Genomic DNA, 24,955 nt, shown 5'->3' with positions numbered 1-24,955 from the left:
CGGCTTGATGTTTCATAGGCATTCAGTGCTCCAAATACGGCAGTTAGAAAAAGCTAGAGGATTGCAGCATACCAAACGTCTGCCCAGCACAGCCATTTGTTACACTTAAAACACATCTATGAGTTAAATATGAAGGATCCCTGCTATACAGAATTCGAGCACTGATAGTTTTTTATTCTTGCTAGCCCTTTCCCTAAATAACAAGAGGTTTATACATACAGTGCTCCCTTATCTTCTCCCCACCGCCTGCCCCAGCAGTCTTTAGATAAACCAAAGTGAGTTTAGGAACTTGCAGTCCCACTTCTGTTTAAAAAAAAATTTAAAAAAGTTGTGCAAGAAAGCGGGGAATGTTCAATAAATCCAGATCTACTTTGTAGTTATAAAATTTCCAATGGCCAAGTGGTAAGGGCAAATAACCCAATGATCATATGGCTTAAGTTTAATGCAAAGCACACTAGGAGGTCCACGTGCCAGGAGAGAAGAGTCCAAGAAAGATGGAATAAGAAGTGTCCTGAAGATCAGAGTTTATGCATAGAATTCTTCTTGTTTGTGTGGTTTTTGGTATCCTCCGTTAGACTGTTTTGGTTCATCCAGTGAATAGCTGCCTTCGTCTTTTTTCTTCATTCGGTACAGCATAAATGCAACTAGAAACACTGCAAACACCAAGCCTACTAGTCCTCCAGCAATAACACCTAGAAGGAGGAAAAAGCCACAAATTACTCTAGATGCTCAGATAATGCTAATATGATTGTGAGTTCCTTACTGTGCAATCCCCGACTTCACGACTTCCAGAAAATAGTTTGTGCTTTTGCCCCCTCCCAAACCAGTCATCCTGCCGTTACCAAGAGCCTGCTCATCTACATGAGGTAAACCTAGAGAAACAGATCTCCCACCGGGCCATGCTGCAAAGCATGCAAGGCGACGTTGTTCGACTGGTAATTTGATCCAGGCAGTATTAGAGCAGTTTTACTGTAATCTTTGAGGGAAGCGAAGGAATAGGAACATAAAATTCCAAATAACTAGCAGTAGCTGCTTTGCTCTTAGCAGATTAATATTCGCCCCTGTTAGGGTTTTGACAACATAGAATCTTGAATCACCACCCTCATTTCAGAGGTCTAACGTAAAAGTTACGCTCAGAAATGTACTTGCAGAACTGCAGCTTCTGCAGCCTGGAAGACTCCTACGAGAGTCTGCTTTTACCAACTAGAAATCCAGAATATCAGGTACCTCCAAGAACTTCTTTTCTGTCCATAATTCCTGAGGCTCCTGCTGCTTTGGCATTCCTCCCAGAGTCAGCCAGTACTTCTGAGTTCTGGGTGGGGACCAAATCCTCATCTTTAGTCAAGATGAAGTCTCCCTGTTGGGACATACAAGGCAGGTTATTCATGTTTCTCATCATATCTGTTATTGGAGACTTTCTACAGCTTTGTTTTTTCTCATCTAAGACCCTCCACCAGTATAACCTATTAAATCATTGACAAATTAATTGATAAATTGACAAATTACCACCCTTTCCTGCAAAAACCAACTTACTACATACTACTAAAGCCACCTCCCCGGACAGGGTGTCAAAGCTGTTAGTCCTTACCGGGTCTCCAGAGCCATCTTCAGAAACGTCCTCATGTGTAGGAGCAACATCCTTTGAAGCTGTCGTCGTGGGGGTCGCAGCGACGTCTCCCTCATGATGGGTGGTAGAGTGGGGCTCAGGCACGTCTTTAGTGTCTGGCACATCAGAGCTAGGGATTTTAGGTTCGAGCTCATGGACCGTGCCTGAGGCTTCTGAAGGAGTTACATGAACCACTGAAGGAAAGTGAGTAGTGGGGCTTTTCACTGTTGTTGTAGCCGCAGCATTTGTTGGTTTCTCATCAGGTGAGCCCATGATGGGTACTTCATCCTTCACAGCTACAACTGGCTCCTCTGTCACTACATTACTAGTTGCAGAAGGAGATATTACTTCCTTTTCAGTTCGGCTCTCAATCCCGGGAAACGGCTGTTCATTGAAATCCACTGGTGTTGCCAGTAATGAGGAATTAGTTGGTTCTCCTGGGATTCTCCAGGTGTGAGACTGGTCAGTCAGGGGACCTGCAAAACAAAACAAAAAAATATTATCCTTGGCCAGTTTAGAGTTCTATTAATTGTATCTTCAAGATGCTGGTCTAAGGACGATGCCTAACCTGCATAGCCAATTTTCATATCAACAGCAGTTCAGTCTATACTTCCTTATCCTTTTCAGTGGAATCAGGAAGGGATAGACCAATGTGCTGTTCAGCAATATTGTGCCAGCCATCTGCTTCTACACAAGGCACAAGTGCCAGGCTGTTTGCGAACAGGTCGAAAAGGGGGACGTCTGCTTTTCTGCTTTTAGTACACTGGTTGGTCAGGATGGTTATCTGACTCTTTTCCCATAAATATTTTTTATTTGATTCAGAACAGTCACCTATATACTTAATACCTTTAGTCACTGTCACATTTGGCACTGATTTCAGGGTCTTATTCCTGCAGAATTTAATCTAAAATACAAGCATGTGGCTGGAAGGAAGCAGAAAGATACCATGCTTTAGCTTTCAATAGCTTGCTCTTTCCTCAGTAGCATCTCCTCAACTTCAGCACTGAATACCAAAGGTCGCTTTCATGTAGTCTAGTAATCGTTCCAATAGAATTTTTCCCCCAACCTAAAACACCTTTATTCCTCTTTTAAAAAATTATGGCCCATAGGAACTTGCACATTTGATGACAGATAAAATTTGCACTTGATATATGTTGGCAGATTAGGGTTTACACACCCTCAAATGGTACCTCCTGAAAGCTCGTAAGAGAGGACAAAGGCCCTTCTTACAGTCTCTGTTCCCCATGGGTAAGGAATCACTCCAGTTTCATGACATTTTTCATGCAATATCTCATATTAGCAGTGACATGGAGTATACCTGCTTCTGCTCCCTTTCAAGTCTCCTACAACTCATTTTCTGCTGTTAGTATCCAAAGGAATAAAAGATGAATAGCTTAGGCTCCTTCTCTGTTCCCAACTCTCATATTCTGGGGTGGGGGTGTGTGTGAGATTCCTCCCTCCCCCTCTTTTAGCCTGGATGCTCATCAAGTTCTCGATTGCCACATTCTGGAAGGATCAAGCACTAACAGTACAAGTGCTAATAACTCACCTGCACCTGAACCTGAGAATGCATCGTCATCATCACCAGATGAATCAAGATCTTCAGGAGGAAGGTTCAGATTTGTAGTTTGCTTTAAAGAGGAGGGGAAAAGGTGTGTTAGTGATGAGATTACTTAAAGTTGTCATGTTGCTTGTGTACTCCGCCAAGGGCTCCTGAAGGTTACACAAACTTTCTTTGTTCAGATTGCATTTTCTCAGCTTTCTTCATCCTATCTGCCTCCCCAAAAAAGTAGTTCAGGTTAGTTTATTCAGTGTTGGAAAGGTCAGTCTTTCTGTCTCCCTCCTCTGTGCTGCTTCCAGGCTGCACTTGCTTTGGGAAAGAAGAAAGCAAGGAGTCCGTTCAGAGCTGCATCCTAGTAGCAGCTGATGCTCAGTCCTTACACAACATGACCATTCTGCTTCAGGTTCTGACTGCTCACGTCCTCGCTATCTACCAACCACTTCATCTGTGAATTACTGCATTACTTCTAAGGAGCAGAAAGGAAGGGGAGACAAAGTAGTTTGGCTTCTCTGCCTTTTTGAGCCCTTCCAACACTCCCTTCGCATATCTGAAACTACAACATCTAATTGGAAGTAGAACGAGATTCCTTTTTTATAAATGTGGGTACTCAGACTAAGTCCTGAGATAGAAGCCAGCCTTCCATGTAGGAGAATACAGCTATGAGCTTTCTCCATTAGTAGAGTAGCCAGCAGAGAAGTTCAGGCGTTTGGCCTCGTTTCAGCAGCTGTTCTACGGCACCTGTTTGTCATAACACACAATGTTCAAAGCTGTTCAGAATATCCGAAGAAGACAACACTAAAGCAGAGTGATTATTTCATGCATCTCGTTGGCCTCTACTGTATACGCTCACTGTTCCTATCAGTACAACATGCTTGACTAACTCATAACTAGCCCCAGGTTTATTTCTGCAGGGCTACCATTACCTAGTCATTCTCCATTCTCAGATTTCAAATCAAAGCCCTAAGTCACTTCTGAATTTCATCTCTCCCCATCCAACTACATTCCCCATTTCCCAGAATTCTGACTTCTGTCGCATCCAGAGGGACCTGGACAAGCTCAAGGAATGGGCCCACATGAACCGCATGAGGTTCAACAAGGCCAAGTGCAGCCTGCACCTGGGTCAGGGCAACCCCCATATCAGTACAGGCTTGGGGATGAAGGGATTGAGAGCAGCCCTGCTGAGAAGCACTTGGGGGTACTGTTGGAAAAACTGGACACAAGCTGACAATGTGCGCTCGCAGCCAGAAGGCCAACTGTATCCTGGGCTACATCCAACGAAGCATGGCCAACAGGTCAAGGAAGATGATTTTTCTCCTCTACTCCACTCTGGTGAGACCTCACCTGGAGTCCTGCATCCAGCTCTGGAGCTCTCAGCCCAGGAAAGACATGGACCTGTTGGGAGCGTGTCCAGAGAAGGCCACAAAAAAGATCAGAGGGATGGCAGCTCTCCTCTGAGGAGAGGCTGAGAGAGTTGGTGTTGTTCAGCTTGGAGAAGAGAAGGCTCTGAGGAGACCTTATTGCAGCCTTCCAGTACTTAAAGGCGACCTACAGGAAAGATGGGGACAGACTTTTGAGCAGGGCCTGCTGGGACAGGACAAGGGGCAATGGTTTTAAACTAAAAGAGGGCAGATTTAGACTAGATATAAGGAAGTAATTCTTCACCACGAGGGTGGTGAAACCCTGGCGCTGGTTGCCCAGAGAGGTGGTAGATGCCCCATCCCTGGAAACATTCCAGGTCAGGTTGGATGTGGCTCTGGGCAACCTGATCAAGTTGAAGATGTCCCTGCTCATTGCAGGGGGGTTGGACTAGATGGCCTTTAAAGGTCCCTTCCAAGCCAATGATTCTATGATCATCAAGATGTCCTTGTCATACCTTTCTAGCACTGCCCTATCTGCAAGTTTTGGAGATACTGCACTGCATCATCCAAGCTGATCATAGTTTTATTGGGAGTATGAAATCTCATTTTATTATGTAAGAAGAACAACATATATTCTTGCCAGCTTTGCAACCAGGCCCACTGCATTTCTCTAGCTTGTATTAACACAGTGTCACTTAAAGAATGTAGCACTCAGTTGCATTCTAGGAAGAAGTCAGCCAGCAGTAGTATGATTTATCAAACAAAGCAATTGAGATCTCTCATTTTCACTTTATTACCTACATGGCTGTATTTATTGGCCCTATCTCCTTTTCATTCTTTTAAGATATCAGGTTTATCCAGTTTTCTCTTCCATCCTTATCTATTCCCCACATATCCATAGAAGAGCTAGTTTCCAAGGTCGTTAACTAGCCCATTAGATTAGTCCTCTCTGAAGACAAAGATGGATGCAAGCTGCCACCAACCTAATCAGGCCCAAGATCTTACCCTTTCTAGGCGATCATTGTAGTTAGATGATTTTGATTTTAAATAACAAGAAAGTAAGAACAAAGAAAACCTCATACAGACATTAAACTTTTTAGCACTTTCCTTCTCTACTGTAAAAATAAAACAAAACCACTTTTTCCTCAAGCTTCTGCAAGCATATTTCTAGAGCAATTTCTAAGAAGAAATTGCCCTTCAATCTTTTGTTTAGCTGCATGTCATGAGGTAATTTGGTTTTTTAGATTTGTCCCTGCTTGTTTGCACTGTGCTTTTGCACTCATCCATGGAAAGTAGGTCAGATAAGTACTTCCTGTATGTTTTCCTTCTTGTGTCGAAGGTCAGCGACTCCCACAAGCTGCTGTCACTACACTTCAAATATTAAAGAGTACAGACTGTTGGTGCATAAAGAATATAGAAAGAACTGCCAGGCTTCCCAAACTCTGCCCCATTGAGTGTCCTTTCCAGTATATTCAGAAGTGAAGTCAGACTTCAGAAATTGCACCATTTTGGTTAATGGGGGGGTTGGGGACCATTTTTCTCCTTCCTTTCTTGCACCAGCAGCAGCAAGCACAATCCTTTGTTCTCCCCCTCAACTTGGTTTTGGGTGCAAAAGGGGGATGCATTGCCAAGGGAGGGGTGCATTCTCCTCCCAGTGGGAGGACTCTACCTTGAAGCACTTAGAAAGCAATCGCTCCAGCTTTTTATTGAAGAAAGGGACTGCCAATGCAATTTAGGACATGTCACCATACACCTTTATCTAGGATTGAGACTAACTTCCCCCCAAATATGAATCTTCAGGGGTGGCTCATACAGGATTTCCAAGAACACCTGGGCAGATTTGACGGTCTGCAGATCTTAGACTCCTGAAAGGATCACAGACTGTCAGGAAATGTAATAGCAACTCTTGATCTTGACTACCGAGCCAGCACCCCTTCCCCTCATGGTGTTAACAGATGAGGCTTGTTCAGTCATGCCACACTTCCCACTTCCTTTCCTCTTATCCAGCGTGTTCAGCCAGCCTACCCTTATATTTCCCCTCTTCCCAGGCTGCTGCACGTTCTGCTTCCCCATAGCCTTTGTCATGTACTTGCTTGAATCATAGTTTGATTTCTGTATCTTGGCAGGGGTAGCTAGGTACTACTCAGAGGAGGAAAGCCCAGCCCAGCCTAAGCCAATGGAGACCCATGCTGTTCCAGTGTAGAGTTGCACAGCTGCTGGTCAGCAGCCACCCTGCAAATATGAAGGCAGACTCAGATCAGTTCCTGTCCCCTGAGGTTGGCTACTGTCCTTCAAGAGAATAATAGAAAACATGATTCAGTATTAATAAAGTCTGCTTTCCACACTTTATATGGGAACTTAGTGAAGTTGCACTAAATGTGTCCTTCTACTTAGTTGTCCCAAAGGGTTTTGACCCATGCTGCTCCTCTGGGAGTTGTGGCATTTCCCTTTGGCCAGGTAGTTTGAGGCCTGGGATCTGGGAGGGATTTTCTTTGCCCCAAATACTCAAGGAACACATGGATACCAGTCAGAATATCCACAGAGTAATGTAACTTCATTACATCATCCAGTTTCATGACACATGAGTGTTAAGGAACATTTGTGTAGCTGTATGGTTATACAAAGACTACACTACTTCTCCACAGACTACAGCTTCAGGAGGCATGAAGGCAGTAACATTTCCTTGCGGCACCACAAAACACAAGTACGGCAGAAAGGTCACACTTCTATAATGATCTGCTGCTGAAGGATTTCAGACACAGCAAGGTTAACATAAAATACTGAGTCAGGACAACATCGGAAGGGATTGAACTAATTTGGGTTTGCACCAGGAAGACTGACTGTGCTGTTCAGGCAAACACCTCATGGTCAAGGCTCTTCTATGACCTTTTATTGCAGCTAAGTTACACCAATGAGAAAGGTTTTGATTAGTCAAGAGGATTAGGGGCGCAGAACACAGAGTGAATCACCAGGTTGTGCTATCGTACAAAAGACCTGAAAATAAATTCCAGCTTAAAGCCAGATTGCTCTACCAAGAACTTTGCATTACTTTAGCTCCAAATTTTCTTACCAGGATGTTAGATATAATCAGCTAACATGGACATGCTTTTAGAAATTACTTCCATCATATTCCAGTTTATTTTTCAGTCCACTGAGACTATTTGTAATTGATGACAGAGAGGCTGGGGATCCTTTGAAGGATCTCTGATGATATCTCATGTATTCTAGTCAAAACTTTCAATTCTTATACTGCACCCACACCTACAATGTTAAATGGTAAAAAAGCAACAAGCTCATATTTTTAAGTTGGTTTTTCTTTTTTTTCAGAAGCTCAGACAACTGATTAGAACACCCTTTTGATTTGGTGTCACTGAATTCGGTCGCATGTGAAGGGTAAAATTTAACAGCATTTTTGATATGCATTAACCAGTTGCCATTAAGCAGTGGAAGACCCCCTTCCCCAAGTATCAAAGCAGCCTGTTTAGGGGAAACCCTGGGGAGACTGTTAGTCTCTGCTCTTGCTGAGCGCTGTATTGTTGCAGAACAATAGTTATTCAGTTCTACTGGGACAACCAGAAAGCTGCTTAGTGGCATCTTCAATTTAATCAAGACTTTCACAACTCATTAGCAATATTATTGGCTCCAGAAGTCTGACACACTCCAGGCTTCCCCTCCTTAAAAAGTATAATTTCTAACTATTCTTCAGTCTTCAACTTGGTCGCAGTCTCAGTACATGAATCTTTCTGTGCTTATCCCGTCAGCTGCCACAGAGTTCCCTCCTGCTAGAGCACAGATCTGAAATACCGTCTCATGATGAAGGGGAGATTTGTAGCTTATTAGTTATCTATAACCATAGATCACAGAACTGTACTTCTTTAATTTGGAGCCATGGTATATGTAAAAGGAAGCAGCTTTTTTCAAATTGCTCTTTGAGGTAAGCAAAAACACTGACTTTGCCACAAGCTGCTACAAGCCCTAAACTAGATTAAGGATGATTTGTATCCCACTCTTATTAATCCTAGTTAGCGATCAGCCTATTACAGCAGTGTCAAAAACACTTGAAATCCTCCATTATCCGAATAACACTGTTAAACTTGCACATTAGTTTCTCCTAATAAGTCCTTCTTATTCAGCTCAAAAGGAATGAGCTCTCCCACCTCAAACACCTCCCTAAGCATCCTGCAAAATTATTCCAACTTTATGGGAAGCAAAACCAATGATTTGCTCTTGTTTAAGAGAGACATGTAAGAACAAGACAAGCATTTGCTCTCTGGTTTGGCTACCAAATCTGATACTGGAGCATAAAGAAAAAGACTTTCACAAGGATTTGAACAGCTCTAAAATAAACTCAAACAGAAAGGTTTGTCCTTCACCTTTTTCTACATATTAAAGAGCAGAGCTCGTCCTGCTAACAGAAATGCTATCTGAGGCAAAGCAGCCTGAAGAGCTTCTAACCTCAAAATATTGATATTATTGTGTGGGAAGACAAAACCACCTGCTGAAAGAAATTTTAGCTTTGTTAAACCTTGATATTCTGCAGTTTATAGCCCACGCATGATTAATTCCAATTCCAGATGTCCATGGTCTGCAGACAGCTTAAATGGTTAAGGAAAAAAAAAAAGAAACCCACAACAGCATCCTCACCTATCCCCATTCTTCTGCAGGCATACAGACAGCTAGCATTCTGTTGACCACACACACCTTCAGTTTTAACAGCCAGCCATAAATTCTGGAGTAGCTGAAACAGAACTGATGCCTTCTATACGGCAAGTCAGAAGCAAAGCTTGCGTGCAAGTCTGCTACGTCAGAAGTCAGTAGCAACGTGGCACCATCTCAGCTAAATGCTCTTCCAGTTGGTTCTCCTGTTATTCCACTGCCCAGGAAAAGCACCAGCGCTGCTTGGTGACCCTGCAGGTTAATGAAGTAGTTATCTTCCTAGAAGAGCCAAGGATGCAGATGAACAGCACAGGCCAAAGAGCAGAAAGACAGATATAAACCATCCCACAAACAGCCCATGGACTGGGTAGCCTAGGTTTAAGCAGTACTTTTATCCCTGGCTAGTGTTCCAATCAAGGCTGTTCAAAGCATTACAGCTACCTGCCCTCCCCGCTTCAGCTGGGGTCATTTTCCTCCTCCCTCAGTGAGCTTTTGCTGCATACCAACAGGCTTCAGCATCCCCACCCTTCCATCCATCAGTTTACCTCAAATGGAGTAAGGCTGGTCAGTGGCTCACAGAGTGCTCCTTCCAAAGGGAAGGAAGTGGAAAGAAAAGGATGCTCTTTTGCTCAGCAAGGCAAGCACCATTTTAGCAGCAACAGGTAAATATGCCAGTTAATCTGGCTGCTTCTCTATTGGATAATTATTAATATAAAGAAATAGGGAAAATCCTGGTTAATTAAGTTCTTACTGGCCTCCTCTTCTATTTTTGGCTGGTGACTTGAGAAGGGATCTTTGAAGGAGAGGTCCTAGCAGCAATAGCAGTTGCTTTTGTTTGAAGCATGAGCCACCTGATCATCACACAGTAGCTGCCTCTTGGCATTCAGCTCTCAAGGCAGTGAAACACCTTCCAACACCTACTCAAAATAGGACGAGAGCTTTTAGGATCTGTTCCACTATGGGCAAAACTGACCAAACTGTAAACTCTGCCCACTGTCCACTAGACTTTGATCCTCCTTTTGGGTCAAGTTTTGTGGCCACAGCTGTAGAAGCGTACTCTGATCCTTTGAACAAGATGCAGTGGCCAAGGAAGAGCATCCAGCTACTCCATACACACAACAGCTACGGTCCCAATACTTCTAGAGGCTCACTTGAGAAGTACCACGCTATTGCCCAATTAGCATTACATTTTCTCCTTACTGTGACAGGGCAACTTTTTTTAATTAAGTAGGGCTGAAACACAGCAATCAACATGCCAAGAACAAAAATGAACCCGCCTGTCACCATCAGGCTGGGTTTCCACATTCTGCAGTAGGGCCCTTTAAAACTACCACCTCCCATGAGAGCGTGTCACTTCATGCTTCCTGGACCATCCCCTGCATAGCTGTTCATGCAGCCTCATGGTGAACCAGATCAGGGAACTGGTCTGGTTTTAAAAAAAAAAAAAAAAAAAAAGAGAGGAGAAAAGATCATGCAAAGAACTTTCCAGCAGGACCAGTTCCCCAATCCTGCTCGGTGCATGAATGCACAAGTGTTTGTATTGGCACAGGGCAAAGTGCGGCAGCCAGGGCTGCTTAAGCAATTCGCACAGAATCACAGCCCGGGTCCCCGGGTGCTGACACACATTCGCCTGCCCCGCGGCGGAGGCAGTGAACAGTGAAATACCCTGCCACCGCCAGGCATCGTGGAAACGCGCCTCTCCACCCTCCGACTGCGGGCAACACGCGAATCGGAGCCCGACTCAAAGGGCTGCGCAGGTTTACACAAAAAGGAGCAGGGAGAGGGGTTGTAGGGAGAGTTCTCTTCTGCAGTGTTCATTCACGACGGAGAAGGTTGGTTCCAAAGCCTGACAACAGTGCTCTTAACTCCTCCCTGACCTCCTAAACGCAGTAGCAAAGGCCAGAGAGACGTCTTACTCCAAAAGGTAGTAGTTCTACTTTTGTCTTGTGCCACCTGAACTTTACAGGAGGCCGGGTGCAACTGCTGTTTAGTACTGGACAAGGAGCGTATTGCACACCCTTCAGCAGAGACGGCTGAGGAAAGCCAGGGGTAGCTGGAGTCCAACAGGACTACGGAGTCCACAGCCGGGAAAGCTTCTGGCCACGCAACCCACACAGCATCGGTGACAACCCATCAGGAGCATACAGAGCACCCTGTCACTTCTGATGCGGGAGAACTGAGCTGCCTCCCAGTTTCCACTCAGCCAGCTCCACTAGAAGTCTGGTCAGTCCTTCAGCAACACAGAGAAGCAAGTTAGAGTCTGTGCTCCTGCTTTTTCACCTGGAGGATATATCAGACAAGTAAGTTACTACACACCGCTTTCACTCACGCCAACCTGCTCCTTCCAGCCAAGCAATACAGCCCAGGCCAATGACTGAATCTCACTGACTGGTCAACACTGGTGGCCCATGACAAGCACTCAACTTAACTCTGTATCAGCAGCAGGTGTGAGTTGTCACAATATGGCCAAAAGTGTGGTACCTTTTGTCTCCCACATTTAAAGCAGCCCGTGTTTTGCAGATGCAGTCTAATGAGAAAGCTCTTTTCCCTGCAGCTAATCTCACGAGAAGCAGCCAGTTCAGTTTTATGCTATAACTGCTTTTCTTTAAAGAGCCTTCCCTGCAGCTCTTTAACATACTTGATAGTTCAGGCATTTATTTCTTCAGATAGCGCAAGAAAGCCACAGTCAATGTATAACCTCAAAGAGCTGGGTAAAGTAGGTGCAGCTCAGCAAGGCCATACAGCTAACAGCTCCAGTTCATCCTGGGGAATTAATTTCCATCTATTTCAGCTGACTTGAGAGATGACCAGTGAGCTGCATAAGCTGAGACTAGACAAACCTAACTTGTCTTAAAACCCTCTGACAAAGTCACCAGCACTTCTTACTTTCTAGCGTGGCAAATCCAGAAGAGAAGGCTCAGCCTTACGGCAGCAGCCAGTTCATCTGCTTGTTTAGAAAAGCAGAGACGGGGAATCGCCTACTTTCAGCCAAAGCCAGTGGTGGGCTGCCCATCCCAGGAACCTTGACAAATTAAGATTAAAAGAGGGGAGTGAGTGTGCTGCAGATCAGAAAATACTTATGAAATAGAAACTGATCCAGCAAAGGACTCTAGTAGCCCAAAACCCACTACCCCGTGCATAGTAGTAACTGCACCACAGATAAACATGACTCTCCTGACAGAAGAAGTTAGAAATGGTAAGATCTATGGTCCCTGATGCTTCTTCCTCCCCCTACAGTAGCACAGCCACATGCCCCCTGACTACCAGGTATTCCAAAATGGCTAGTTCACAACATGTCGGATGACCGCAGCATACACACAGCCAGCTTGAGAGATGAGCAGTGAGCTGCGTAAATCACTGTGGAGTTCAGGCAGGTGAGGTTGAGCAACTCATCTCAGACAAGTCATCAGCAGTTATAGCCACTTAAGTGGAGACTGGACTTTGTAGTGTTGCTCTCCAACACATATAAACACATTGGCCTTATGTCTTCAACAGCAGCCCCAGCAAAACCAGTCCCTCTCCTTAGCGAGCTATTCCCATCCATGCATTGACCTCTGTTGCCATGAACAAAGAGTCTTGCTTGCACCTGGGTGCAAATTCCTTTCTTTGCCCCATCCCTTGACACCCACTCACCCTGTCTTACAGGATCGGCACTGAGGACTGTCACTGGAGCAAAACTCACTCCAGAACCACCAAGACCTCCTGGCAAGTCCACTAGTGGGCTTCAGACCGCCTGATGACTCCTTGACAGCATGCATGGGGGTTAGTGAAGCCAGTCTCCTCTCCCTGTAAAGCTAAGAAACAACCCAGCTCCCAGTAACACAGACCAGTTAGCATTACAGCCCTGAGACTGATGACTGGGTTTGAGGGAAGAGCTGCAAAGCAGCTAGTGTCTCCATTCGTCCCATTTAAGACTGTCTCCTTCCAGTAGTCCTGTTAGCTCAAACTGGTAGGCATGCAGCCATGTGCCAGGATGCTGAGAGGCTTAACCCTGCATGCTCCTCCTGCTGAGGCCAGCATAGCAGAGCAGAACGCGAGCCTGCAGCACACCAACGTCAGGACACAAGAGGCAGTTCAAGAACTCTGGTCCCAAAGGAGCACAACTTGCTCTTTTCATCCTCAGCCACTCAGCTCAGGAAGTCCCAGCTCAGAAATCAGAGATATGTCTACAGAAAAGTGTGACATGGCCTATGGCATCTCAAGTCTTCAAATTAAGCTGGTGGCACACTATGAAGCACCAATGCCTCTCAGCAGCACCAGGAAAACGTGCATGTTCCTCTGCTTCTAGGGAAGCCTGTTTCCTGGAGACAAATGCCATACAATTTCCCATTTCAAATGAGCTCCATGCCAGCTTTTAGGTCATCAGCAAACTACCACAAACAACAGTACAGGTGCACAAGTGCCCTGACCTGAGCAGGTATGCTCCCAGAAGCCAGAAGCAACCTCATCACCATGCTACACAGTATTCTGGGGGGAGGAAGAAGCTGTTCTGTTTCACCTGAGGAAGAGAAGCCAACATGCAGCCAGGAATACTTGCTGCCTCCAGGAATTATTATCAGGCAAGAGTAAGTGCCACAGCCTCCAGTATCCAGGCACATGGCTAGGAGAAGACCCAGGTTCTTATCTCAATCCTGGGAGTTTCCCTCTTCTACTCCTTGAACTCTAGCAATTACCTAGTGTGAGATATGCCACGGAGCCAGGAGACGAAGCTGTAAGATCTTCTTGAAGGATCACAGAAGCATTTTCACTCTATTAGTGATACATATATACGTTTCGAATTTGAGAAAACTGCTTGCACTGTCAGTGAAATGCTAGGTCAGTGAAACCCAAGTTTCAGGTAAAAATCCCTAGTGTATCATCCAACTAAGGCTTTACTGGCAGTACTTCTGGTTTCTAGCAGCTAGGAAATTATTTAAACCTCAGTAGAAAGATTAACTCGCAACCCTGGAGTACTAAAGGTCTCGGCTAAAGCAGGTTAGTTGGTAGAATTAATGGGACTCTTAAACCTACAAATAGTTAGCCTTACAACAACAAAAAGCTGACAAGGTATTCTCATTAGTTACATAAAGTTACAGTGGAACCACCCAGACCTCAGGTTTTACAGGAGGATAGATCCTATAGCAACTGCCTATGCATAAGCCAACAAAAATTACTTAAATTACTTTCCATTTGCTGGCACTTCAGGGGCAGAAACACCCGTCCCCCATAAGGCCTGCTGCGATCAAACTCTGCTTCAGCTTCCCAGCTGACCTGCTCGTTGTTTGCGCTACAGGCCGTACACCAAGTCCTTCATATCATGACAACCAGCCTGAGACTCAACAACCCATGACAAGGCCTTCTTGATCGCTTTTGTAAACGCTAGGTTTTCTCCAGAAGGAAGCGCGATGAAGTCTCCAATGCTTGTAAATGTTTTTTTCTAACAAACTCTATTTCCCATACACACATCCCAGACATCTCTTACCTTTGCATGCTGTATTTCATTATAGATCTCAAACCCAAGCCCTAGTTACAGCACCACCAACAACCCTTTTCAGGCACACCCCCCTATTGAAGAGCTGGTTGATCAGGGAACTGGAAGCATCCAGAAAGAGCTGCCTGGTTTGAACAGTGTCCCAGTCTCCATCTCACATTGTGCACACCAGATGGCTGGACCAGTCAGACCCCACAACATGACCCCTCGGTGCTGTTATTTGTCACTCTGCTACAGAAGACCTTGACAATTTGCAAGGGACCTGCAGAAGCAAGTTAGACTTGGGCAGCAAAATAAGCCAACCATTGGCATTCAGCAGCTCCCTTCTGATTTGGTTACGTTCGCTATAGCCAAGCCCTAACCAGTTCTGAGAAATTCTGTTCTTGCACAGCAGGACTCACACCAGTCAGCTGCCGGCCTGTTAAGGAGGAACTTGCGAGTCTCAATCAGCAGCCAGTTGCTGGACTCATGCAGACCATGCAAGCAGCTTTAGATTTTGTTTTTGATCCAATGCAGGGCGGCTCCTGCACCTTGGCAGGTCTTAGCACTAACACACAAGGTTAAGTGTACTTGTTGCATTTGCTTCTATGTCTCACCATTTCCAGTTTCAAGTAAACCAGCATGGATATGAAGAAATCAAAGCTCTCCCTACAGTATGAGGCATGCTATCAGGTCTGTTTTATCCACAGGATCTTACAGTGTTGAGTAAGCCTACATTGTTTATAATGCAGAAGTCATCCCTGCCAAGCAGATGCAGTTACACCAGCATGACTAAGCCACACACAAGAGGACTGAAACATCTCCACTAGATGCAGGAGCCACATGTCAGATGCGGAATACCCTGTCCCCCCATCCCAAAAGTCTTCTCAGAGACATTTTCAACATCACCCTTCCCTTCTACATAGTCTTTGTAGCTCCTGAGTGTGAGTGCAGACGAAAAGCAGCATGTAAGTGTTTTGGGTACTACTAGTCTCCTTGGAACAAACAGCAGTAGGCCAGCTGGTCTTTGGGCACAGGCTGGACCACGTTGCACTGAATTAGTCCAACACAGAACACAGTTCAGACTGCATGAACTCCCTTTGAGAAATATGCATGCTCATAACCACTGAAGCATAGAGCAACTGACCTACCCATATAAAATGGTGCAGAGATCAAGCTCTCAGTGCCTCTCGCTAGGACACTAATGGTCCCTGTGTTCAGGTTTACAAAAGCGTTGGTAATCCTGCATGCAAGACAAAGCTCTGACAGCAGTTGCTTACTACTGCCCCGTTTACAGTTAAGCTGTGCAACACCTCAGTGAGGTTATGGAAGCTGGCTGGTGTACTTCCAAGCTGAGTCATGAGGGTGTTGAAGTACCATTTCAAGGCTGAAGCCTCAAATGAAATCCTCCCATCAGCAACAGTCTGCTGCTGCAATTGCGCTCTAGTCACCTATAGTTCTACTCATTTCATTAATGAGCATCAGGCATTTCTTAACCAAAGACTAGTGGATTAAACTAATTAACTCTTTACCTAGAGTCACTCAGTTACACTGTTTAGTACCACATCTGTACAGCAGAGCCCTGAACAAGGAACTGTTACAAAGGCAGGATAAATCAGAGAGCTTCCCTTGGATCCAAGCTGTTATCCAAGTCTCGTTGCAACTGACAGTAGCTTCAGCTACCTCATGCCTCCATTTCTGAGTACACAGCTTGTTCACCTATCTTCCCCATGACCTTGTTTCAGAGCAGTCACCACATCAATTGCGGAGGTTACAGTTTAGAGGCAGATGCTACCACATTTGTGAAGTTTAGGTGCTCTCCTGCCTCATATGGGCAACTTAAGACTGTAAGACTTAAGTTGTGATTTGGACATCCCTGCGTTTTACACATCTAGACTGTAAAGGAACATCACTAATGCCACCTCTGATGGACTGTCAGACGTTAAGACAAGTCAATAAAACTACTAAAAATTGCAAGGTAAGGTGAAATGCTTTAGTACCAAGTTACCCTAGCACAACATGTCCCTTAGTTCAGACAAGTTTCTGGCAAGGAGTACCATCATGATAGCTAGATGCTATGTAACAACAGATCAAACTTGTAAGACACTGCTCAAACATAGAACCATAGAATAGTTTGGGTTGGAAGGGACCTTTAAAGGTCACCTAGTCCAACCCCTCTGCAGTGGGCAGGGACAATCTTCAACTAGACCAGGTTGCCCAGAGCCCCATCCAAACTGACCTGGAATGTTTCCAGGGGTGGGGCATCTACCACCTCTCTGGGCAACCTCTTCCAGTGTTTCACCACCCTCATGGTGAAAAATTTCTTCCTTCTATCTAGTCTAAACTAAAAGAGGGTAGATTTAAGACCATTATCCCCTGTCCTATTACAACAGGTCCTGCCAAAAAGTCTGTCTCCATCTTTCTTCTAAGTACTGGAAGGCTGCAATAAGGTCTCCCTGGAGTCTTCTCAATAAGTTAAAGATATTTCATGCACTTCTGGGTCTACTCATTGACTACCAACTCTAGTCAGCACAACATATCTCTAAAGAAAGCAGAGCATAAAATGCTGAAGGACCACTTTATGGGCCAATTCTAAAAGCATAGGCTGAATCACTGGCATGTACTAGCACCATCACTGCTACGCTGAATGCTTTGCTGCTCCAGGTTTATAGGATTCACCTCACAAACCTCAGCTGACTGATTACATGGGATTTCTCACACAACTGTAGTTCTTCATCCTCATCCTTCTGAGGCATCCAAAAAGGTTCGGTTTTCAGTGAGAGAGTTGTGATCTCCTATTACGAACTTTCACTTTCTTTTACTGGATACTTCAGTTTTCACAATTTCATAATATTCTGGGTCTGCTGCCAGAGACCCACTGGCTACATCCATACTAGTAAATTAAACAATATCAGAGAATGTCCCCAGGCACTGCAACAATCTATACCATCAAATTATTAGAATGATCTCTGGCACAGTTTCGAGCCTTGCCAACTGGTGTGCCCCCAAACATGGGAAGTTTCCCCAGCAGGCAATCTGGTGGGGGGGGAATATTAAAGGACAGGTCAGAAAAGAAGATCCGCTGTACAACTGGGACTCTAGGATTTAAGTTGGCCACAGGACTACTATTGTCCAGCCTGTTTTACTTACTAGCATCAGTGTAAGGAGGTTTGATGGACCTTTTTAACCCCTTCTGGCTGCATGCCGGGGAGGTGGGGCCATACTGAGCATTTAGCACTTTTCAGCTACTACAGTAATAACTTCTAATTATTCATAATCGCATCTTCCAGCTTCTGTAGCAAGAAGCTCACCACCATTTCCCAGCTCAGTGCAACTACAGATGCAGACTGAGGAACTTTTTGCAAGTTAAACACGCTGCAGAGGGGAGACGATGCTGCTGGAGGATTAAGCTAGCAGCCTTCCTCTTCGAGGCCATGAGTCAGTCGATGCAAGCGCACGATAGCAGAGCACTCCTTCGCCACTGCCCAGACATGCCAGAGTCAGCCTCTTTTGTTAGGTGCTTTGTTCACTGATGGGAAAGTAGTCACGGTCTAGATGATTGCTCCGTTAGGACAGAAAGAGATTTAGAAGTCAAAGCTGTCTAGCTGCAGGCTGTTAGGCAAGTTTCGATGCAAGCCTCACTACCACTTTTCCACTGCACGTAGGTGCCACTTACACCCTGTTAGAGCCAGTGAGGTGGACAAATCTCGTTTGGCCATCAAATCTGCTGGTGTGAGAGTCTCTATTACAGTTTCATAAGCACAGGGCACAGCAGGGGAGTGAAACATATCACATAATGTTTATGTTAGATGTGAATTCAAACAAGCTTCGTGGTTCCACTAGTTTGGGCTTTTACTCCTCTCACCCCTCAACTTCTTGACCAAAGAAAGTCTGGACTCTGTCCCTAAAGAAGGCACCTATTAGCTGGTGAATGGGATAACAGGTTCTCTCTTCTGCAGAGATGCTCTTACTCGAGACTGATGTTTTGGTAGATAGACAGGCTGCTCTGAGCTCCTGTGGTTGTGCAGAGCACAGGCATCAAATCTCCCAGATCACCATCCTGGGGTGAGGGCACAGAGCCTCCAAATCCCACTGTGAGCTGGTCAAATAGAGAGACATCTATCCCTGTCTAGTGCTATATAAATACATACCTATATTTATATTTCTCCACTCTACTGGTCTCAATGCATACAATAAGGCCGCAATGGGGTCCTGTTTTGGGACAGGAAAGAGCCAGGTAGTCTCCTCCTACAGCACTGTAGCTGCCAGCTCTGATCTTCAAGGAACATACAAAGACTTCCTACCAATACAGCCACAGCAGCACCGCTGCTACAACGTGGAGCTTCACAAGAGCTCTCATCTGGAAATTGTTACGTTAATCACTGCTTGCTTTCCAGATGGTAGACTGGCTCCACTCTCCCCTGCCCAGCTCTGGCTTCAATATACAGTCTGCTTGTCTAGTAATCCCAAGATGCAAGGGGCTGGGCTGGAGCTGCTGACTGGCCCTGACCAGGATGTGTGCTGCCACCAGCATTAGAAACGAATTAGAAGAGCTTTCCTGTGAACAGCACAGGACAGTCATGGTCTGCAGCACTGCCCAGAAAGCATTCAGCACGCTCCCCTTACAACTGGAATGGGGTTCAAGTTTCCATCCATTTAAGAGGTGATAAGCTCCTCATCACGTGGCGCAGGCAGACAAAGAGCAATCCCCGTGCTCTAGCTATGGCTTGGGTGTGCTCAGATGATGGAGCCAGGGCACTCAGAGAAGTTGTTGCATGAACTGGCTGTACTTTGCAGAAGGCTGGTTGATGGGAGTGTGTGCCTGGGACTGCCTACAGCCAAAAATCAAGACTGTCAGCCTTTATTTCCATGACTGGCATGCACAACATTGTCATTACTGCACAGACAGTGCAGAAAAGTTACAGAGTGGAGTATGACAAGAACACAGAGCCTCCGCAAAAGGCAAGATACCCATGAGTATTTTAAGCTGGTTGGCAGGCAGTTCCCTATCTTTTATCAGTGCCTTTAATTTAGTCAGGGGTCATTCTGGAATGCAATCCTGAAGACCTTTCAGTTATTAGAAAAGCCCTGAACACTAAGAGGCAAAATGAGCAGACATTAAAGAGAACCATATTACAAAAACAAGGGCTATGGAGAAGATAGTCCTGCCAGAGAGCACAGCAGCAAGATGGGTAAGTGAAGCAGCAAGAGCTCTTCAGTTGATCAACACCCAAAGGAGAAGCCTAGCAGGGAAAGCCATGCCTTACAACACCTCCATGACTCAGTTGTAACTGCAGCTCCAGTGACTCAACAGGAAGTCCTATTACCAACTCCATCCAAATCCCACTAACACACCGGTTCCCATCCAGCAAAGCAAGCCTCACTGGTGAGACTGGTCTCAGCGGTGAGATACAAACATTACAGTCAAGCATGGCAAGGAGCCCAAGCTAACAGACTCTGTTGGACCCATGCCGGTTCCACAAGACCCAGAATGTCGACTGCAGCCAAGCACTGCTTGAGAAACTGAGAGGTTGGGAAACCACCACATTAGCAGATGTTGCTCCACAAGAGTTGCTTGTAGGAGGTCCAAATGTTATCTCACCTTGAGGTAGGGCTTCACAGTGCAGTAACTTTTCCACTAGCATCCCCACAGTAGAAAGTGGGCTATCCCAGGTTTCTAGCAGGCCAGATAAAGCTCATTTCTGCGGTACACCAGTAGCCTTGCAGAGCAGTAGTTCAAATGCAGTACACTAGTGAACTCTACCTTAGACACCTGTTAACAAAATTGACAACTCTGTGCTCCTAAGGGGACACCACATACTCTCTTCATTTTAAAGTATCTTCTCAGCTCAGAAGAGAACTCAACCTGTAAGAAATACCACAAGCCCTTGCACTGTTGGTCAAAACAACTTCCACTCTGCCAGTTCACTGCCTATATCAAAGTCTAGGGAGAAACAGAGTTACCTCATTTCTAATCTACAAATAAACGGTACTAAATTTAAGTACTAAAATGCTCTGATGCCTCCTCAACAGCTCACAACACTCCCCAAAGAGAGATACATACACTTATGTTTCTGCTCCTGTTTCTTACTTGAGAATGCAAGGACCCAACTACACTCCCTAATTTCTCCCACAGCCTTTAGCAGAGCAAGGCTAGGGCATTGTTGGAGGCACTGATCCAGGTGCCCTAGAACAGGAGAGCTGTCGTTCTAGCTGAAAGGTGATGTTTCCCACTGCTTTGCTAGTTCTCTTGGCACAGGAACAGCACCTGCCTAGTCTGTTTGTTGATGGAGAGAGTTACCATACAAGTTTCACAAATAAAAAGACTATCACTTGGAGCTAGATTGCCCTCAGATAAAGACAGTAAAGGTGTCTATGCTCCCCTTATAGACAAAATGAGATCCAGTCAACAAAGCCCCGACAAAGCCACTCACCTTGAAGTAGACGTGCAGGAGCTGGTCAGATAATTGCTCTCTTTGGCTCCACTGATTACATTGCCATGACTATAATAAGAGCTTAGGTACCTAGCGCACACATAGACGCCTTCATTTAGGTGCCTTAACATCAACTGAACATTGTCCTGAGGGACTAGTGCCATTTGAAGTATCCTACATCTCAGCAAGTGCATCAATCTCTAGCTGTCCTGGAGCGCTGTATTAATAGCTCTGAGTTAATAAAGAGTAGGAGACAACTAAGACAAAAATACTAACGCTGTGGTGCTGAAGCACTGCAATTTTATCACTGACAGCACCTCCTCAGGAAAGGGGTCCTATCTTCTCTCTCCCAAGAAGCTCTCTCCTCCCTGTAGCAGGCCCTACTAAAATCCCAGCTCCCTAGATGCCAGATGACACAAACAAGTGTGGAATGTCCCTCTCAGAGGCATCAGTATGGTTCTTGGACACAAGGGCCACTTCAAACAAGGTTAGGACGAAGCGCTACTATATAGGCCACCTGGAGATGTCTGAGCACTAGCAATGCAAAACACACACTTAAAATGGACCAATTTTGCTGTTAAAACAGCAGCCTACATTTCAGGTTAGTGCACTAGCTTAATTTTAGAAGGCTTACAGGTTTCTTGCGCTTGCTGTAACTTGTCTTGGGTTGTTAGAGAGGATTGTTTGGTTTCCAGAAGTTTCAGAGTGCTGCCATTAAAAATGTTAGCTCTTCTAGCCACTTGAAACCAAGAGAAACCTGGAACAAAAGACTACAAACTTGCACCAGAGCCCCCTTACACGACCCAAACCACAGCTTATTTGTCTCTGCTCTAATCAGAGTTGACCAGATAAAATAGCCGCCATTTTACTGGGAGGTAGCCACACGCAAGGGAGTGTTGAGACAGAGAAGTGCTGTTTATAGTGCTTGATAAATAATGTGACGCTGCTCGGGATGTACTACAGAAGAAAGTGTTTCCTCCTTATCCACTGCCTACATGTTTAATAAGCAAGCTGGACTACCTAATTTCTTCTAATTAGTTTACATTCAGATAGGAATGACATCACCCTTGGAAAAAAGGTTCTGCCTGCTCTGCTAAGCTTGTGTTAACCGCCAGCATGCACCTACACCAGATGAAACCATCAAAACCCTGTTTTCCCTCACGATACGAGGTGGATTATCCACTGCCCGCCTGCAGCATCTTGGCCTTGCTGGCTTCATGGCAGGGTTATACCATGTAAGAGCTTCCACTGGAAAGAATTAACTAGGTTAATCCATTAAGATGCACCAGCCTTCTTATTTCAAGGAAATCAATGCCCCCATCATAACAACAGAGTAATTAGTCTCATACAAGGTGTTCTGAGTAATAAAGCGTCACCTTAAAGAGGACTAGGAACCTCCCTGACCATTCCTGTGGGTCAGAGTACTCAGAAAGAAAATAGGTGTCGTTTGGACTCTTTCTTGCTCCTGCTTATAACTTCTACAACAATACGCACGGACGAGTCAAGTCATGCAGCAACAGCCAAGGGTCGAGTGATGTGCCAGCAGCAGTGGCACACTTTCCAATAACCAGACCACCAAGAACCCAACCCAACCATGCCAGTGCCCAGATCACTGTGATCTGGCACATGCAAAGGACTGCGTAAGGTCACTCTGCTTTCCGTGCCCAACATGAGACGTTTTCTGCCGCTTGATGCAAAAGTCATAATGATTCCAGATGGGTGGGAAAGGCAGCTTAGTCCGTGTCACTGACATTTCAACATGGGAAAAATGCCATGTGATCACCAGAAGGGAAACAGCCTCAACGCTGAGTCACCATGGAGAGCCCCAAGGAAGTTCTGCTGCTCCATATGTTCACCCAGGAAACCCCTCAATGTGAAGTGTCATCCAGGCCTGCCTATCTCTTACGCACAGGAAAACTCCAGACAAGCATTTACTTGGTGTCCTTATAATTTCTAGTAAGGAGTATTTATCATAGGGGATTTTTATCCAAATGTACTACAGAGGCTGCATAGTAACTGCAGTTTTTCCACTTTATTCAGTAGAAAGCTTATTCAGAGCCCTCTCGCCATGAAACAGGGCTGATTATGCTCACGTGCTTGTCATTTTTAGCCATCTCATAACTACTCACTACCATGTGGGCTAGACAGGTACGTGTCCAGATCTACAGGTAGAGTTCACAGACAGAATGGTACAGGGAAACTGGAGGCATTTTGAGCAGCTTAGATCCTGCCGTGTGCTTTGTTCTGCCACTCCTTATCCAACTGCTGCTGTAGTTCATCTCCAGACAAGTTTCAAATCAATTATTCCCTTTTCAGAAAGACAAAAAACCCCAAAAACCCGCCAGTTTTGACTTTGAAGATCCTGCCTGCTCACACAAAGCTTCACATCCCACTTCTCCCTTCTTCCTCATCCGAAGGGGAGGACTCCACGAGCGCGTCGCACCCGGGAAGTGGGGAGCGAGCGTCCCTCACCACAGGAGAAAGGGACGGCGACTTGGGCTTTCTGCCCCTCGAGGAGGCCGCAAGGACGCCTACCCCACGCTCGCTAACCCTACGCGGAGGTCAGGGGACGACGCGGCGGCCGGGGCCCCCAGCACGGACCCGGGGCACCAAGCGAGGCGCTCCCGCAGGGCCGCCGTGCCAGGCTGCCGTGGCAGAGCGGCGGCGGAGCCATCCTCGAGTCACGGGTGACATCTGGCGGCGGCTGCTGCGTGGAAGCAGCGCTTTCCAACGCCGAAAGGCCGCCCGCAGCCGTACGAAGCCGCTCGGCACGTCCCCGGGAGAGCCTCTCCCGAAACCGGGGTTTGCCGAGAAGCGCCAGCCTCACGCTGGCAGCGCGCCCGTGCTCCGGCGGAGCGCGTGAAACCGGCAGGCGCGGAGCGGAGGCAGGCGGTGAGGCGGAGGGTGCGGTGGCGTCCGCGCCTGCCCAGGCGGCTCCGGGGGTGCCGAGGGCAGCGGCGGGGCGCCGGGAGGGCCGCACGCCGCTGCCCGGGAGGGGAAGCGGGGCTGGCTTCCCGGGGCCGGCTTCCCGGGGCCGCGGCCGAGAACGGGCACGGCGGCAGCCGAAGGATGCCGGGTCGACCACCGGGATTTTTGGTTTTAATGCGCAGAGCTATAAAGAAGTCGGGCGTACCCTCTGCTGGCCAAGCTCTCCGGGCACAAAGGCGGCCGGGGAACCAGCCGAGCCCGAGCTCCCTCCGGAGCCGGGTAGTGCCAGGGGCGCGGCAGGAGCGCCCCCGTTTCAGGAACCACCCGCGACCGCGGAGCGCCGAGGAGGGCTGCCCGGCCACAGCTGAGCCACAAAAGGCCACATGCGAGCGCTCGCCCAAACTTGCCGCTCGCTCCTCCGCGGGGCGGACCGCGCCGGGGGCAGGACGTGGGCGCCTCCCGCCCCGGCCCCTTCCCCGGGCGCACCGAGGGGCTCCCGCGCCCGGCGGGGGTCCCCGGGCAGCGCCGCCCGCCCCGCAGCGCGCCGGGGCGGAGCCGCCGGCAGGTCGGGAGCCGCCGCAGCGGGGCTGGTTTGAATTAAGGCTGCCGAGGCAGCCCGGGTTGGAGCCCGCCGCCAGCACAAAGGGCCACCGGAGGAGCCCTCCCGCCAGGGCAGGGCACCCCCGCCACAGCCTGTGGCAAGGGGGCGGCCGGGCGGCCTCCCCGGCCCGGCCCACCCTCCCCCGCCGTGCCCCTCGCTCGCAGCGGGCTCACCGGGACAGCAGCCTGGAAGCAGAGGGCCACCAGCCACACGGCCACCACGCTTATCATCCTTCCTCCTCGCCGGGCCTCGGGAGCGCACAGCCTGCCCCTGCTTGCCGCCGTGCCCGCCGCCGCTCTCGCCCCGCTCCTCCCAGCAGTCGCTTAAGTAGCCGCCGGCTTTTCCCCCCTTTCCGAGCTCCT

The 24,955-nt window shown here is 47.1% G+C and overlaps 1 protein-coding gene across 1 annotated transcript; it reads right to left on the bottom strand.

Moving 5' to 3' along the window:
* Positions 1-462: 462 nt before the first annotated feature.
* SDC1 (syndecan 1) lies at positions 463-24,955 on the bottom strand. Its single transcript, XM_081997751.1, has 5 exons — positions 24,767-24,955; positions 3,156-3,237; positions 1,589-2,082; positions 1,228-1,357; positions 463-692 (listed from the first exon to the last, which is right to left on the bottom strand). The coding sequence occupies exons 1-5, from the start codon at positions 24,821-24,823 to the stop codon at positions 526-528; spliced, it is 930 nt and encodes a 309-aa protein (XP_081853877.1). The 5' UTR covers positions 24,824-24,955; the 3' UTR covers positions 463-525.

This window comes from Phaethon aethereus (genome assembly GCF_964289735.1).
Source record: "Phaethon aethereus genome assembly, chromosome: 3".
NCBI classification, from domain to species: Eukaryota; Metazoa; Chordata; class Aves; order Phaethontiformes; family Phaethontidae; genus Phaethon; species Phaethon aethereus.
Note: the sequence above shows the minus strand (reverse complement) of the source record. Positions and strands in the feature narration are given on the sequence as shown.

What these genes read in the sequence shown, in the direction of transcription:
- SDC1 (XM_081997751.1), bottom strand. Translation starts at nt 24,823, where the DNA reads ATGATAAGCGTGGTGGCCGTGTGGCTGGTGGCCCTCTGCTTCCAGGCT. An exon ending in GCTTCCAGGCTGCTGTCCCG is followed by an intron (nt 3,238 to 24,766) that starts GTGAGCCCGCTG and finishes TCCTCTTTAAAG; the next exon opens with CAAACTACAAATCTGAACCT. An exon ending in ATTCTCAGGTTCAGGTGCAG is followed by an intron (nt 2,083 to 3,155) that starts GTGAGTTATTAG and finishes TTTGTTTTGCAG; the next exon opens with GTCCCCTGACTGACCAGTCT.